The sequence below is a fragment of the Ovis canadensis genome, chromosome 1 (assembly GCF_042477335.2).
Source record: "Ovis canadensis isolate MfBH-ARS-UI-01 breed Bighorn chromosome 1, ARS-UI_OviCan_v2, whole genome shotgun sequence".
Taxonomy (NCBI): domain Eukaryota; kingdom Metazoa; phylum Chordata; class Mammalia; order Artiodactyla; family Bovidae; genus Ovis; species Ovis canadensis.
In genome coordinates this window covers 198,318,093-198,335,558 of record NC_091245.1, presented here as the reverse complement: position 1 = coordinate 198,335,558, position 17,466 = coordinate 198,318,093, and the positions used below count along the sequence as shown (strand labels likewise).

General features: G+C 36.4%; 1 protein-coding gene across 4 annotated transcripts in view; it reads right to left on the bottom strand.

Moving 5' to 3' along the window:
* FGF12 (fibroblast growth factor 12) overlaps nucleotides 1–17,466 on the bottom strand; it is a 610,786-nt gene that overhangs the window by 188,159 nt on the left and 405,161 nt on the right. For all 4 annotated transcript variants that reach the window (XM_069557665.1, XM_069557656.1, XM_069557635.1 and 1 more), the window contains one exon: nucleotides 10,323–10,426. In XM_069557665.1, coding sequence (XP_069413766.1) covers nucleotides 10,323–10,426 — 104 coding nt within the window. The remainder of the gene's footprint in view (nucleotides 1–10,322; nucleotides 10,427–17,466) is intronic.

Genomic DNA, 17,466 nt, shown 5'->3' with positions numbered 1-17,466 from the left:
TTTTAATTTCATGGCTGCAGTCACCATCCGCAGTGATTTTGGAGACCAAAAAAAATAAATTCTGACACTGTTTCCACTGTTTCCCCATCTATTTCCCATGAAGTGATGGGACCAGATGCCATGATCTTCGTTTTCTGAATGTTGAGCTTTAAGCCAACTTTTTCACTCTCCTCTTTCACTTTCATCAAGAGGCTTTTTAGTTCCTCTTCACTTTCTGCCATAAGGGTGGTGTCATCTGCATATCTGAGGTTATTGATATTTCTCCCAGCAATCTTGATTCCAGCTTGTGCTTCTTCCAGCCCAGCGTTTCTCATGATGTACTCTGAATATAAGTTAAATAAGCAGGGTGACAATATACAGCCTTGATGTACTCCTTTTCCTATTTGGAACCAGTCTGTTGTTCCATGTCCTACCTCTCTATTCCACTCAAATCTCAACTGATTACTTACTGATTTTCCCTCTGCATTTAGCATTCATAATTGCTTCTCTTTTCCCATCCCTGAAGTTTATCAAAGGCATGGCTTATAGACTTATTTTATATATTTCCCTCCAAGTGAGTTATATAAGGAGATATTTTGAAAAATGTCCCCAGAAGTAGAAAAAGTGGCCCAAGATGGGGGGCAGAGAAGAAGAAAAGTTGTTGAGTCCTATCTTTTGATCATTTATTCATTACAAACCCAAGAAATAAGTATATACGCAAATGAAAAATTCTTTCATTGGTTTTGGAGGGGAACAGGCAAGGGAAGGCAGAAGTAATAAGAGCAGAGAATCTCTTCTGGGAATCAAGCTGGCCCAGAAAGCCACAGTAAAGTCCTAACTCCACAGAACAAGGCCACTGGGAAATCCTTCAGCAGACATGACATGGAGAACAGGAAACAAACGGAGCTTTAGCTTTCTTGGAGAGTATTAAAACTCTGAAAATTGATTTGCTCCGTTGTCAGTTTATCAGGTAAAAAAAAAAAAAAATGCAGCCTAAACGGGTTCACACAGAAGGGTAATAATCGGTTCCTACCACTGAAAACTTCAGTGGTAGGGCTGGCTCCAGGTATGTCTTCATGTGCAATGTCACAGGATGTGAACAAGACCTGGTTTCTCCATTTCTCCATCTTTCTACCTGGAAACATTCTGTCTTCTGAATGTTGGAATCATTCTAAGCCATGATTTCTCCTTGTGTTTTGTTTTTTCTAATATAATTATTATCAACCTTAAAATCTTTATTGGATTTGGTATAAAACTGCATCTACTTTGTTTTGTTTTTTTGGCCTCGAGGCATATGGGATCTTCGCTCCCCAACCAGGAATTGAACCTGCACTCCCTGCATTATAGGGTGAAGTCTTAACCATAGGACCATCAGGGAAGTCCTTCTCCTAGTAGTTTTAAGACGGCTGTAGCCCTTGATCCTCTAAGTTCTAAATTCAGTTTAAAAGAGAAAAAGGAAACTCTCCTTCAACAGATAAAGTCAAGTCTTTGGTCTGAAGTTAATTGGCTCTAACTTAATGAGAGATACTCTGCAACCAACCTCCCAGGGCCAGGGTGGCTAAAGATATTAGATTAGCCAAACCAGGAATTACCACTGAAAAGAAGGGTATCATTACCCTACATGAACTTCATGAACTGATGATAAGAAACTGATTTAGCCTACAATGAGCATCTTATTTAATATATCTATTACTACTACTTGCAGCTGACACTGAGCACTAACCGTGTACTAGGCACAGTGCTAGGGTTTTACATGTATTGTCTCATTTAATCCTTGCTACAACACTATGAAGATGGTATTTTCATTATTATCTCCATTTTTTATATGTAAGGAAACGGAGTATAGAAGGTTAAGAAATCTCCCCAATGACACAAAGGAAGTAAGTTACAGAGTTGTGATTCAAACCCACTTTTATTTATAAAGATTTCATTCTTACATACTACTTAATACTACCTGATTCACTAATGAACTAAAAAAACACAACTGAGAAATTTGGGATATACGACTACATGTTGGCCTAATGTGCCCAATGGCAAGGTAGAAAGACAAAAATCTAACTTGTAGTATCATTTTCAAATGATTCAACCAAAGGTTCTCGTTAGTACTACTCATTAGAATCTTAATCCTATTTTTACTTTTCATAAAAAATGCTACAGGAAATATATAATACTATTTTTACTTTTCAATAAAAAAATGCTATAAGAAATACGTATGCTAATTTTTACAATTAAGACTAGCTCGGAGCTAAAGTATTAACATTTTCCAGAAATTATAAACTCTTAGAATAAATCCAATACCACTTATTACTGAAAACATCATAAGGTAAAAATGGATGCTTATCATCATTCATTCCTTACAGAAAGTATAACTAATAACCTGCTGATTCTTCCTGAAGAAAAACAACCTAATTCTAAGCAAAGCAACACAATTTCATGTTATATGTTCGCAAGCAACATGGCTAGATTCTTGAGCTGTGTTGATCAAAATAACCCAGTTAATATATATATATATATATGAGGGGTTTTAAAAAGTAGGTAAAATAAGCAATTTTCTAGGTACTATAGCCAAAAATCAACCTAGGATGAAAAAGAAATATAAAATTCAAGAAAACTTCAAGTATATGAGAAAAATTATGCAAATGATCTAATCTGAATATTTGACAATCTAATTGCTAGACAAGCCTCTGTGGTTTGGCTTTTGATTTCTCTCTATTCAGGCACCATTAACTTCAAAACTCTATGATTCATTTGGCATTAATGGCTAAGGTGTTCCCCCTCTCTCTCCCCATCTCTCCTTCAATATTAGACTTTTCAGAGACACCATTACCCAAGAAATAATTCTGCATATACCTCAAATTCAAAGCATTCCATGAAGAAGTCAGGTGATGGAGAAACTCAAATTCCAGAGTGAGTAACTCTTTTGTATCTATAGTCCAGATGCAAGCATGGGTGAGTGTGCTCAGTTGCTCTTGCAACCCCAAGGAGCCTGCATGCCAGGCTCCTCTGTCCATGGGATTTCCCAGGCAAGAATACTGATGTGAGTTACCATTTCTTTCTCCAGAAGATCTTCCAAACTCAGGGATGGAACCTGCATCTTCTGTGTTTCCTGCATTGGCAGGCAGATTTTTTACCACTGCACCACCTGGGAAGTCTTATAGTATATATTAATATATATTAAATATGATCACTGACTTCAAGGAACTTATATCAAAATTAATAGATAGGGCATGAAAATAATTCCAACAAAAGAAAGGAAATATACAGATAAATGTCCTACTAAAGTGTAAAATGTGAGAGTTATTTTTGGCTGCAGAAAATGAGAAAATTTTTATTTATCCTCAGTGATGGAAAATTTTGGACATTTATGATAGTAGAGAAGAAAAGAAATTAGAGGTGTAAAATAAAAAAATCCTAATGCCATTTTGTGGGCATAAAGCAGTCTTCTTCCAATAACTCTCAAAATTGGCTTTCTCTTTTCTTCTTCCTCAGAGACCCCTTCTATATATCTCAATAAATTTTGACTCAGTTTTTCAATGTAAAGTCAGTATCATATTGCAATCTCAACATTGTTCTTGCTGAAGCATCAGATTTAGGTATAGAATTCTAAAGGTAGTGCCAAGATATTATGCTGTAACAGTATGGAGTCACACATCTTTAACTGCAACAGCAAATAGGATAAGCAATGTTGATTTTAAAAATAAACATTAAAATATATAAACAACAAGGGCCTACTGTTTACTGCAGGTAACTATATTCAATATCTTATAATAATAATATATTAACTAAAGCATTATTTACAATAGCCATGATATAGAAACAACCTGTGTTGATCAATAGATGAATGTATAAAAAATGTATATATACATGTGATTGATATATATATATATACACACACACACACCACCCATATATATACATAATACATACATACATATGGGAGCTTCCCAGGTGGCTAGTAGTAAAGAATCGCCCGCCAATGCAGAAGACATAAGAGACACAGGTTAGATCCCTGGTTTGGGAAGATTTCCCGAAGAAGGAAATGGCAACCCACTCCAGTATTCCTGCTGAAGCATCAGATTTAGCTATTCCCATTCCCATTTCCCAGGCATGGAAAATCCCGTTACAAAGTAGCCTGGCAGGCTACAGCCCATGGGGTCACAGAGAGTACGATGTGACTGAGCAACTGAGTGTGTGTGTGCATGTGCACACACACACATACACAAACACACAGACACACACATATATATAATGGAACATTTAAAAGAAAAAGAAATTATTCAATTTGTAACAACACTGTTGGGTCTAGAGAGTATTACACTAAGTGAAATAAGCCAGATATAGACATATACTATATGATCTCACATAGTTGTGGAATCTATTAAATAAAACAACCAACCAAAACAAAATGAAAACAGATCATAGATACAGAGAACGAACTGGTAGTTGTCAGATGGGAGGGGGTTGTAGGATTGGACAAAATAAGTGAACCGATGAAGAGGTATATGATTTTAATTACAGAATAAATAAGACCCAGAGTTTTAATACATAGTATAAGGAATATGATCAATAATATTGCAATAACTGTATGGAGACAGGTGGTTACTAGGCTTCCACAGTGATTATTTCTGAGGTATATGAATTTCTAATCACTATGTAGATCATCTGAAACTAATGTAATATTGTATATAAACTGTATTTTTTTTAATGCTGCTACTATTTTAAACAAGATGCAATGACAGACATAGCCTCCTTATGACAGAGATAAGACCAAGCAATACTCTTGCCCAGGCCCCCTTTCCTAACCCAATGCTATGCTAGGATTCGAGTCTTGAAATGACTCAAAATCTTTTTCTAAACTAAGGCCACTGGAGGTTTGATTTGTTGTTGTTGTCGTTGCTATTTAGTTGCTAAGTTGTGTCAGACTCTTTGCAACTCCATGCTCCCCAGGATCCTTTGTCCATATATTCTCCAGGCAAGAATACTGGAGTGGGTTGACATTTCCTTCTCCAGGAGATCTTCCTGACCCAGGAATTGAACTCACGTCTCCTGCGTCTCCAGCACTGGCAGGCAAATTCTTTACCACTTAGCCACCTGGGAAGCCCCAGAGGCTACACAGAAGCAATCAAATATATGGTGGAAATTGAGGGCAGACTTAAAAGGAAGATTATGGAGAAAGAAAAACAAAGAGAAATGGGCCTGCGGAACAAAATTCAAACATATGCAGAACTAACTCTAAATCATAATATAATCTGAATCTTATTCTAAAATTGACAGCTAACAAAATCATCAATTGAAACATGAATTCATTACAAAAGCAATTAACTTTATGGAAAAGTCTAATAAGTATAATAAGAATTATACTTACTCAAATAAGTATTATAAGAATGCTCAGAGACATAAGTAAGTTAATAACTCTCTGTAAAAAGAGCTAGATAGTAAAAACAGAAATCAGTCAAGATCAGGTAGATATGGAATGGAAACCATTAGACATCCAAAACTTTAAAGCACAGTGACTGAAATCACAAAACAGTTGGCATCATTTCTAGAGTAGATAAATTTTCAGGTTTCTAGTGAAAGTCACTTAAATACTATCAGCACAAAAGGCTGGAAATTGTAACAGAGAAATAAAATATATACGGCAAGAGTTACAACTTTCCAAAATTAAAGAAGTCTGATTTCTTTGGATTGAAAGTGATTCTGAATTTCTAACAACTTAATATAGATTTACAACGAGACATTATAGTGAATTTGCAGAACATGAAGTATAAAGAGTAAAAATTTATTTAATTTTCCACATAGATAATCTACAAAGAAGAGAATATTAAACTGACAGCAATCTTCTTACAGTCAACAACAGATGGCAGGAAATCAATGGAATATAATTTTCAAAGTGCTGGGGGAAATATAGGTCTACTAAAAACTATGTAACTATCTGAACTATAATTTAAGGCTGAAAGTGAAAGTAAAGTATTTTCACAGGTACTAGAAATGAAGGGAATTCACAGTCTATAGACCAACAAACAGAAAAGGATTTTGTTTAGAAGAAAAGTGAACTCAGAAGGACCAAATTTGACACACAAGAAAACTAAACCTATGTGCACAGAAATTACTTTAAGATTCACAAATTTAACTTTTACTATAGAATAATAACTGTGCATATTTTAGTTTAAAGTGTAAATAGTCTAATTCCTGACAAGAATGGTAGTATTTACTAGGGAAGAAAACATACCAAGGTCTATCAGCTGTTTAGAAGGACAGAAATAAATATATTTTATTATTCAGCAAACTATTTATGTATGTTAAAAAATATAAATACTTAAAAGACTAGGATTATAATCTACACTTACAAACTAGCAGAAGAATACAGATAGAATAAGAAAATGTTTCAATAATGTGAGAAAATAAAATAGAAGCAAAAAGTGCAGAGTACAAGGGTAAAAACAAATCCAAATGCATCAACAATCTCATTAAATGCTTATGTATTAAAATCACCTATTAAAATAAAGACTTTCAGAATGGATTCCAAAACCTTAGCTCTATGCTACCAGACAGTCCCTTGTAGTAAAGTAATAGTCCTTGATAGTAAAGCAGTAGTCTTTACTACTCTCTCTTTTGTCTTGTGATAAAGGAGCAGGGGAATCAGAAGTAGCAAGGGAATTAATTCCAAGCTTAACTATGAATACAGACAAGGTAAATGACACTACATGCATGATACCATTTGAGAATTCCTCTTGGATTCTAACTGAGCTTCTTCAGGATCTCTAGGGTTCGCCCTCAGAAACATATCATCAGTCTCCCTGCACCCCCACCTCAAATTCCAGGAATGGACCTTATTGGTATGCTCGGCTATATTGTTTACCATAAAGTAGGAAACTGCTTTTCAAATAACTTCAAGCCTTAATATATACCAAAAGCACCTCAAGAAAGCCTGTAACAGCCTGTTTTTAACTCACTGCAAGGCTCCTGGCCATGCTAGTGCTCTCTTGCTGAGACATGCTGCACACACAGGAAGGAAAACAAGTATGATGAAGCCTTGATACCCAATTCTCTTTCAGGTGTGCTTCTCCCAATACTGGCCCCCTTTTGTCCTGTCCCTGGAGAAGGGCATGGCAACCCACTCCTGTATTCTTGCCTGGAGAATCCCATGGACAGAGGGGCCAGGCGGGCTTCAGTCCCTAGGGTCACAAAGAGTCAGACACGACTGAGTTACTATCACCACTTCGTCCTGTAACAAAGGGACAGACAGTAGGAAAAGCTAGTATAAAATTAAAAACCACCATTTCCTACTATTCGTCCTATCTAGAAAGAGACTGATTTTGAAAGTAGGGACCCTGATGCCCTATGTCAGCGATGCCACGCTTATAATTAAGAACATTGTTCCAGTAGCCTAGCAGTACCACACAGGAAAAAAGTTGCAGATGCTTGGTAAATTTAAGCACAGAGGTAAGCTAAAACTCTAGGTACCCAAATCAGGTAACTCAACAGGTTTTACTAAGGTGTTCGATCAATTACAAAAAAAGCACCTATTGTAACATTCTCTAGTCAAAAATTTCTTAAAATCTCTCCCAGCTCAGGCACCTCTTCCAGGAACTTTGGGATTGCACCCAACAACAGTGACCCTTCCCAGTCCCCACCCTCTTCATACACACACACACACATACACACACATACACATACACACACAGAGGCTCCTACACAGCTGCCACATGCTACAATACATTTCTTAAAATCTCTCCCAGCTCAGGCACCTCTTCCAGGAACTTTGGGATTGCACCCAACAACAGTGACCCTTCCCAGTCCCCACCCTCTTCATACACACACACACACACACACACACACACACACACACAGAGGCTCCTACACAGCTGCCACATGCTACAATACATTTCTTAAAATCTCTCCCAGCTCAGGCACCTCTTCCAGGAACTTTGGGATTGCACCCAACAACAGTGACCCTTCCCAGTCCCCACCCTCTTCATACACACACACATACACACACACACACACACACACACACAGAGGCTCCTACACAGCTGCCACATGCTACAATACCATTGTCAGACAATACTTTTTATTTTCCTTCTTCCCAGACCTTTGGAAATGACTTCTGGTTCAGAAATCTGAACTCTAAAGTTTGTGCAGAATTACAACCTGAATCATGATCTTTTAAATAAATATAAAAATGAATAACAACCTTCTAAATAGAGACATGAACATGGTCTACCTTCAGATGTTTACTTGATAACTGGTTAAATTCTTGAATTAATAGTATCCTAAGATCACCTAAATGTTTTAGCTTGTAATACATTAAAAACATATATTTTTTAAGTTTCACTAACTGGAGTCATTCAAAACAAAACCGGCTAACTTTTTTTTCTTATTTTAATTCTCACATTTAAAATACAGACTCACAATAATTGGACATTAAGAAATGTTAGAATTATGACACATTAAGCATGAAAGCCCATTGTTTTAGCCAAAAAATGTATCTACCTTTAAGAATTAGTTTGAGTTAGAACCATTGAGAAATTGTGCATGTACACATCTGGTATATAAATGCATATTCAGATATGAACCTGTTCAGGAGTAAAATAGCAACTTTAAGAACGTTAATAAGTAATACTCCATTGTGTATATGTACCACAGCTTTCTTATCCATTCATCTGCTGATGGACATCTAGGTTGTTTCCATGTCCTGGCTATTATAAACAGTGCTGCGATGAACATTGGGGTACATGTGTCTCTTTCAATTCTGGTTTCCTCAGTGTGTATGCCCAGCAGTGGGATTGCTGGGTCATAAGGTAGTTCTATTTGCAATTTTTTAAGGAATCTCCACACTGTTCTCCATAGTGGCTGTACTAGTTTGCATTCCCACCAACAGTGTAGGAGGGTTCCCTTTTCTCCACACCCTCTCCAGCATTTATTGCTTGCAGATTTTTGGATCGCAGCCATTCTGACTGGTGTGAAGTGGTACCTCATTGTGGTTTTGATTTGCATTTCTCTAATAATGAGTGATGTTGAGCATCTTTTCATGTGTTTGTTAGCCATCCGTATGTCTTCATGCTTGGGGCTGGTGCATGGGGATGACCCAGAGAGATGTTATGGGGAGGAAGGTGGGAGGGGGGTTCATGTTAGGGAACGCATGTAAGAATTAAAGATATTAAAATTTAAAAAATAAAAAACTAAAAAATAATAATAATAATAAAATAAAAATAAAAAAAGAAAAATAAATAAATAAATAAATAAATAACTATTTCTAAAAAAAAAAAAAAAAAAAAGACCGTTAATAAGAATGACAGGTGGAAGCAAGCATAGGGTACCAGAGATTCATCTGACTATGGAAAATGTTTAATAAAAGCTGTTTAATAATTAACTGAGAATCTAGTAGGCATAAGTGAACTTCCTGAATAACTTAATTTATTTACTGAGATCATAGACAGAATGGTGGAAATCTGCGGTTTTCAAGGATAGTTCTGAAATATGTAATTTCCTTAGGATATAACAGGAATTACATACATACACAAGATTCAGTGTCGTGCACTGTCTCAGTGCATAAATTATTATCTTGAGAGTGAGGTTATTAACTGCTTTCAAATATGCCAGGGCTCATAATGTAGCTACTGAGGCTGTCTAATTTTAACAGTTTTAGATTTAAGAGGGATGTTTGACAGCCTGAGGCCCAACACCCTCATTTTGAAGGTTTGGAAATTAAGTCAAAGAGAAGAGATGACTTTCCCAAAGGAATACAGTAGCCGAAATGCAAATTAAACTCAAATAGCTCAGCCCCGAATTCAAAGCTCATTTCATCAATTCTCCAGTTATCTGAGGAATCTGACACATTAGGTACTACACAGTTTTGTTAAATACAAACAAAAACACAGTTTATTCTGAAAGGTTTTTTCTCTATAATAAGTCAGAGAAGATTCCCAGACAAATTCAAGAATTCAGCTTCCTAAACCATCCACTGTGTTTGAAAGAGAAGTAACAGCATAGAGGAAAAATGTCTTACCTCTTGAATTAAATAAAAAATTCACAAGATTATCCTCTAGAAGTAGAAACTAGAAAAAGAGACTTTATATCACAGGAAGAGTTGCTAGTTCTTTCTCAACAAAGCATGATCTTTAACATTATAAATTATAAAATTTGTGTAGTAACACTGACACACTGGGCCGGAAAATATAAATGACTTCAACTTGTAATTTTTCTCCCTAAAATATGGTTACTTCATTATCTCTCAATGCCAGTTTCTGTGTGTGCGCGAACGCGAACACACACATACACACACACACACACACACACACACACACACACACACACACATGCACAAACACCAAGGTACTTACTGAGCTGTAGAGATAGCCTTCACCATTCATGGCCACATAGAGGCTGGCCTTCACCCCTTGGATGGCCACCACACGCAGGCCCACAGGGATTAGATTGAAGAGGGCTAGAGAGCAAAAAGAGAGGAAAAGATAAATGACCTTTTGAATTTATCATCTTGCTTCTTAAAATGACTCTTTTGAGGATTAAAACCTATGAGCTGATATTAGTTGGTGGGGGAGAGTTCAAAGAATGAGGAGAACTGACTTCTTGTTTCTGCAGCATGACTAATTATTAACACTCTGTGACTTCAGGTAAATCACATAAACTCGTCTGTAATAAAGGAATTAGATCCAAGCGCCCCTCATGGATCTGACAGTCCAGAATCTCCACTCTACAGAATGAACATACGCTCAAGTAGTATAAGATGATTTTTCCTAACAAATAATTTGAACCAAAAAATTCTTAACAGAAGAAAACACATTTCGAATCATAATTAAAAATAAAATGTGATCTTCATAACATATGCCAGAGCTTCTTTCCCCTGTGGTCCTGAACACTGTCTTCTTAAACACACAAGATGAAAGCAAAAACCACTGGCCTATACTTAAAATGAAGTCGCTCAGTCGTGTCCGACTCTTTGCAACCCCGTGGGCTGTAGCCTACCAGGTTCCTCCATCCATGGGATTCTCCAGGCAAGAATACTGGAGTGGGTTGCCATTTCCTTCTCCAGGGGATCTTCCCAATCCAGGGATTGAACCCAGGTCTCCCACATTACAGGCAGACGCTTTAACCTCTCAGCCAACAGGGAAGCCCCCTGGCTTATACTTAACTAAGCTAGAAACAGGAAAACAGTTCTCTTTATTTTTAACCCACTCCAGTGTTCTTGCCTGGGGAATCCCAGGGACAGGGGAGCCTGGTGGGCTGCTGTCTATGGGGTCACACAGAGTCGGACACGACTGAAGTGACTTTGCGGCAGCAGCAGCAGTAGATAGATGGATCAATGATTGCTAGAAAGCTTAAGCTCTGATGGACATATTGTATATCAAATATATACATATATGTCCATATTTATGCACAAAACCATTAAAAATCAACTTCATAAATTTAATTAAATATCCTACGATAAAATGAGAATATGTTTGTAGTCTTTCAATATTTGTGTTGTCCACTACTGAAAATATTCAACAGTCTCCTTGTCTACTTGGAGAAGGTACATAAATATCAGAAAGAAAATAAATAAGATAATCTAATTCCTTCAAAAGTGTACTTCTATAAATTATATATCCCTATACAGCACTATTTTAGTTAACACCGATAAATACAAAATGAGCGGAAGCATAAAACATTATCTCTATCCTGAAAGAATTCATATTACCTAAAGTTGGAAAGCAACCATATAGCTAGGCTGTATAGATGGCAACATGAATATGAATGAAATATTTATAACAACTAAATATTTATAACATAAGAGAATAGCCCTGTAGTTCACTTTAACATCCTGCCTTAGAAGTTCTTATCTATCTTTTCTACTGATAAAATTCCCATCAGTTCTGGTCTCAGTCTTGAATATAATAAAAATATATATGTATATTTTCTGGGGTTCTCTCAACATGGAATAGTAAGCCAAACATACACACACACACACACACACACACACAAGACACAGACACACACACACATAAGACACAGACATGTACACAGCATTTGGCTTTTAGTCAAATGTTCAACTGATAGTTCCAAAGGATCAAGCCTAAGACCACAAGTTTAATACAGCAGTATTCAATTCCTAGATATTGGACCAGTCTCTTTGCCTCTGAATCTTTTTTCTGATCTGTCATGAAAGCTGAGACTAAATCTTAGCAGATGCTTAACAATTAATTGTTACAACTTCAACTTGTTTTTGTTCCCCCCATGTTCTTACAATTGTCCTTGTGTTACTGAAATGGGAAGTAGTATAAGACCTTAAAGTCTAGTTGGGGAGAGAAAGCTAAGGCATATGGAATAATCTGATACAGTGTATAATGTATTTCTATAATTAAATGTAATATATGCATTCTATATATATATATTCTCTTTGTACAGAAGTTCAGGGAAATGGAAGATCTGTGATCTGAAGTGTTCAAGAAATGTCTCACACAGAAGAGGAGACCCAAGTTGACACTTGAAGAAGGGACAGAAGTTGAGTAGGCGAAGATCAGAAACATTATAGTAGGGCAGGAAGTGAGTTCCTGTAGGGTAGTACATGTGTATAGGAAGGGACTAGCAGATTGAAGGATCCGATTCATACTGGGGAGGAATGGGCAAGAACACCTTGGAGATAAAGTAGGGAGAAAATACCTGAGAGTCTGTCACTCCCATCTTAGAGATCTAGATTTTATCAAATGGGCAACAAGAAGTGTGGTGTATAAACATTACAGCAGCAACACAGATTACAAAAAAGTGGGAGAGATTCATAGACAGAGTAGTTTCTAAACTCAACACTCAGAAGCTGTGTGCCTTGGAACCATTTGTTTACTCTCTGCTTTAGTTTTCCTGTCTGTAAAATGGGCATAATAATCCTTAATATGTAGAATTGACAGAAGAATCAAATGCACTATCACGTCTTTCACATAAACAGAGATGTGTTCTCTCTATTAAAGAGCTATTTGTCATTGACATATGATTCTTCTGCTTGTCAAATAAGGTAACCATAAGGTCTGATATAAATTGACATATCACCTCACCTGTATCTACTGAGCTTATATTCAGAAGATCGTGTACCACTTTTAAAATAATACTTTATTTTTGCGCAACACAATTTTCAAAGTGTTGATGAATTCATCATTGTATTTGACCCTCACCCATCAACACCATGAAGAATTTAGGACAGAATGATTAGCCTAATTTTTAGAAGAGCAAACAGGTTCAGAGAGGTAATCCTGGTGGAAATGCAACTGAACAAAGGTTTTCTGGCTCTCTAATGTGGTTATCTGCCCCAAATATCCTATTTCCTTCTCCTCCTCTTTTAAGTTTAATTTCACCTAATATCCATTCTCATCTTCTCAAAAATAATAGAAAATTTTGCTAAATTTCCATACATAGCCTGTGTCTAACTGTGGCAATGGATCAGTACTGGCCAGTGAGATGTAGGCAGAAATGTCTTTGTACTCCTGAATATCCTTTTTTTCAAGACAACTGCCCTTTGCCCTCTTCTACAATTTTCCCTATTGCTGTTTGGATGGGGATGAGGTTAGGGTTACTGGATTATCTCAGGCCATGAAAACAAGGGCTGCCCCCTGAGAGGGTGATGACAAGTGAACTGTAAAGAGTTGGGCCCCTGAGGACTTTGTGGAGCAATGGCACCAGTCCAGCTTTCAATTACCTAGGTCTGGCTTTTATGTGAGAAAAATATGTCCTTGTTACTTTAGTCTGTGCAACCTACTTTAGTTACTTTAGTCTGAGCCAAATCTACTTCTAACCGATAGACATTGGGAACAAAAGTAGAGTCAACACATGAAGTATGAACTACATTTACACACTGTAAATAAATGCAACCACTGGAAAACAACAAGTTCAATGATGATACTTATGAAAAAGAGTAACGAAATCCAAAATTGTGCATAAACGTCTTTCTAAACTAAAGATTTCCCAGGACAAATGCAAAGAACATTGGTTCACTTAGCTAAAACACGATTTTAAAAAAGCAACTATAAAGCTTTTCCTATCTAAGAAGAGTGAGAAAACTTCTAAAGCAAGACAGAGACAAAAACAAGAAACTCATGTGAAAGTTTTATATGAACCATAAGGTGATAATGGCTTTTAGATGGTACGCTTTGGGAGATTTAGCAAGTTCATTAAAAACAAAATCAGTAAACAATCTGGAATGAGAGTTTTCAGTGGTAAAAGCTAAAAGCTATTCTCTTTGGGAGGGTCTGCATCTGCCTCTTAAAAATCTTGAAGAATGGCAAATGACTTCTTCTGATCTATTATGTATCTTCCACAGAACTCTGGCTCCAGCCCTTTGTTACTTAGTGACAATCCCTCCTATATCTCCAGTCTTCCTTTCCATTCTCAAAGAGCAACTGGGTCACACCATTCTTCCAAGTCCCTTCCCTCTACTCATGCCAGTTCCCTGCTGTCAGTTCCCTGCTTGATTCCTCAAGTGACTATTCATCATCTACAGGACAGATCCAAAGCCTTTAGTCTGACCCTCAATGCCCTTTACCACCTGACTGTAAACCACACTTCCAGTTTATCACCTGCAACTTGTTTCATTCATCATAAGCAGTTTCACAGAGCTTTTTGCCATGTCCTAAGTTTCCCCTTGATCTTAATTAAACTAGATTGGATTCATGGTTCTTTTGCCCTCTCTTTTTGGAAGATAGGTTTTTGGAAACCCTATCTTCCCTATTTAACTGGACCATAAGTCTTATCCAAACCCTTGAGAGAGAAGTTTCCTTTTCCATAATTATTTATTTTATGGGCATATCTCTGCAATGGTTTTTGGAACACAGTAATAGAGTTATGTGCTTACACATCTGTCTCCTTCTTTAAGGACACTTGAGGGTAAGTTTATGCAATGTCTACCCTAGTTCTATGTACTTACCTTATTTTCAGTAAATATTATTAATTTTAAGAGTCATGAAAAGACATTATTTCTAGGAATGTATAAAGAAAAGTTGCTTTTTAAGATGAAAAGGAAACTAAAAACTTAAAACATCTCAGCTCAATATTCAAGGTTATTTATATATAACCTATATTTCTGCTCTACTGCACTACTCATTCTAATATATCTATTTACTGCTTCTAGTAATTTGATCTTCTCCCTCCTTTCTTTTAACTTCATGTTTTTCCTTACTTCACTGCCTGTGCTTGCAATGTCATTCACCCAGTATCTTCATATGGAAAGCCATGCCAGGCTTGAAATGATACACCAAATACCAAGTGCTTTTTCTCACTTCTCAGCTCCCCTAATCCTAGATCTAGACTATATTTATCACAATTTTTATTTTCTTTAAAAATATCTTTTTTCCCAACCACAACTAGTTTATAAGCTCTCCAAAATAAGCATCATATCTAGATCACACTTGTACAATATGGAGAAACAGAGAGCTGGAGAGGAAGAAAGAGAGAGACACATAGAAACAGAGAGAGAGAGAGGTTAAGAGAGAGAATAAGCAGGATGGTACACATTCTGCTTATATTTGGGATATCAGTAAACATTCAGTCAATAAAGACTACAATTACAAGCCACATAAGAGTCCAAGCATCCAATATGACATTCAAGCATCTTCTCAACCTTGTTCTTTCCAAAATGAGTATTTCATTCTAAATCTTACATAAATCTGACTTATACTTTGAAAAAAGAAGTCACAGAGTTGGTGATCATGAGATCCATAACAAGCTCAATCACTGAACCACACAGAAAAAGGTAAGGAAAAGAGGTGATAAAGGGAAACAATAGTTTTATTCAACACGGTGTTAGGAAAATTAGATATCCATATCCAAAAGAATGAAATTGGACCCTTATTTCATATCATACTCAAAAATCAACTCAAAATGTATTATAGATCTATACATAAACCTGAAACTGCAAAATTCACAGAGGAAAAGCTTCTTGACATTGATCTTGGAAGTGGATTCTTGGACATGATACCTGGAGCACAAGCAACATTAACAAAAATAAACAAGCTTACATCAAAGGTAAACCTTCTGCACAACAAAGGAAACAATCAACAGAACGAAAAGGCAATCCAAAGTATGGAAGAAAATATCTATAAACCATAATCTGGTAAGGAGTTAATATCCTAAATATATAAGTACAACCCAATAGCAAAAATAATAATAATAATAATACAAATAATCCAATTAAAAAGGGCCAAAAGACTTAAGCAGACATTTCTCCAAAGATGAAATACAAATGATGAGTACATAATAAACACTCAACATCACTAATTATCAGGGAAATGCAAATCAAAACTACAATGAGGTATCACTTCATACCTGTTAGAATGACTACTATTTAAAAAGAAAAAAAGATAACAGAAGTTAGCAAGGATGCAGATAAACTAGAAACTTCAGGCACTGTTGTTAGGAATGTAAAGTGTTAGTTGCTCAGTCATGTTCAACTCTTTGTGACCCCATGGACTGTAGCCCACCAGGCTCCTCTGTCCATGGATTTTCCAGGCAAGAACACTGTAGCGGGTTGCCATTTCCTCCTCCAGGGGATCTTCCCAACACAGGGATTGAACCTGTGACTCCTGCATTGCAGGCAGATTCTTCACTGTTTGAGTCACCAGGGAAGTATACATATGTCCAAACTCATCAAATTGGATACATTAGACATTTAGGTATTTGGGGTATGTCAATTATACTTCAATAAGGTTTTTTTTTTAATGTAATGAAGGAAATGATGGATGAACTGCAGTAATACACCCAGTTCTCTATCCTTCCCTATATCTATGTGCTTTGCCATATAAATTTGCAATCCTCTGAAAGGATATTTTGCCCTACCCCTTGATACGGGGCTGAGCCCTGTGAACTTGTTTTAGCCAACAGAATGTTAGCCAATGCAAGCAAACTCTTGAAAAAGAGCTCAAGTTGGCTTGTTTATGCACTTCCTCTCTGCCGTGGCATTGAAAAGAACATGCAGACTAACCCACTGGTCCCAGGAAAGGATGTAAGACATCTAGAGAACAACAAAGTGGTCTCACTTATGTATCCAAGGCCGTTCTAGCTTAACAGAATGATGGATAGCCGACCCCTACATATGTAAGCCATACAAGATCAGTAGAGCTGCTTAGTCGACCACCCCAGACACATGAAGACATAAATACTTGCTGATACATGAAAATGGGGCTATGTGATTGTTGGGTACATAGCACCACTATAGTAACATATAAAATGAATAGCAAGTTATTTACTGGAGGACCTGGATAGTGGATTTGAAATGTTCAAAATCTTATAACAACAAAAAAAATCTTCAAATTTGGTAACAATCTTCAATAGGTATTTAAATGAGCAATTATGAGCTATGAAGCTAAGTAAACTTTAATAAATTAAAAAATAATAATAATAAAATACCATTGTTGATTACTGAATTATTTTTCTATAGATAATCTATTATAAAAACTGTTAACATGAAAATATATTCAAAGATTTAAAAAAATAACAGAAATGTATAGA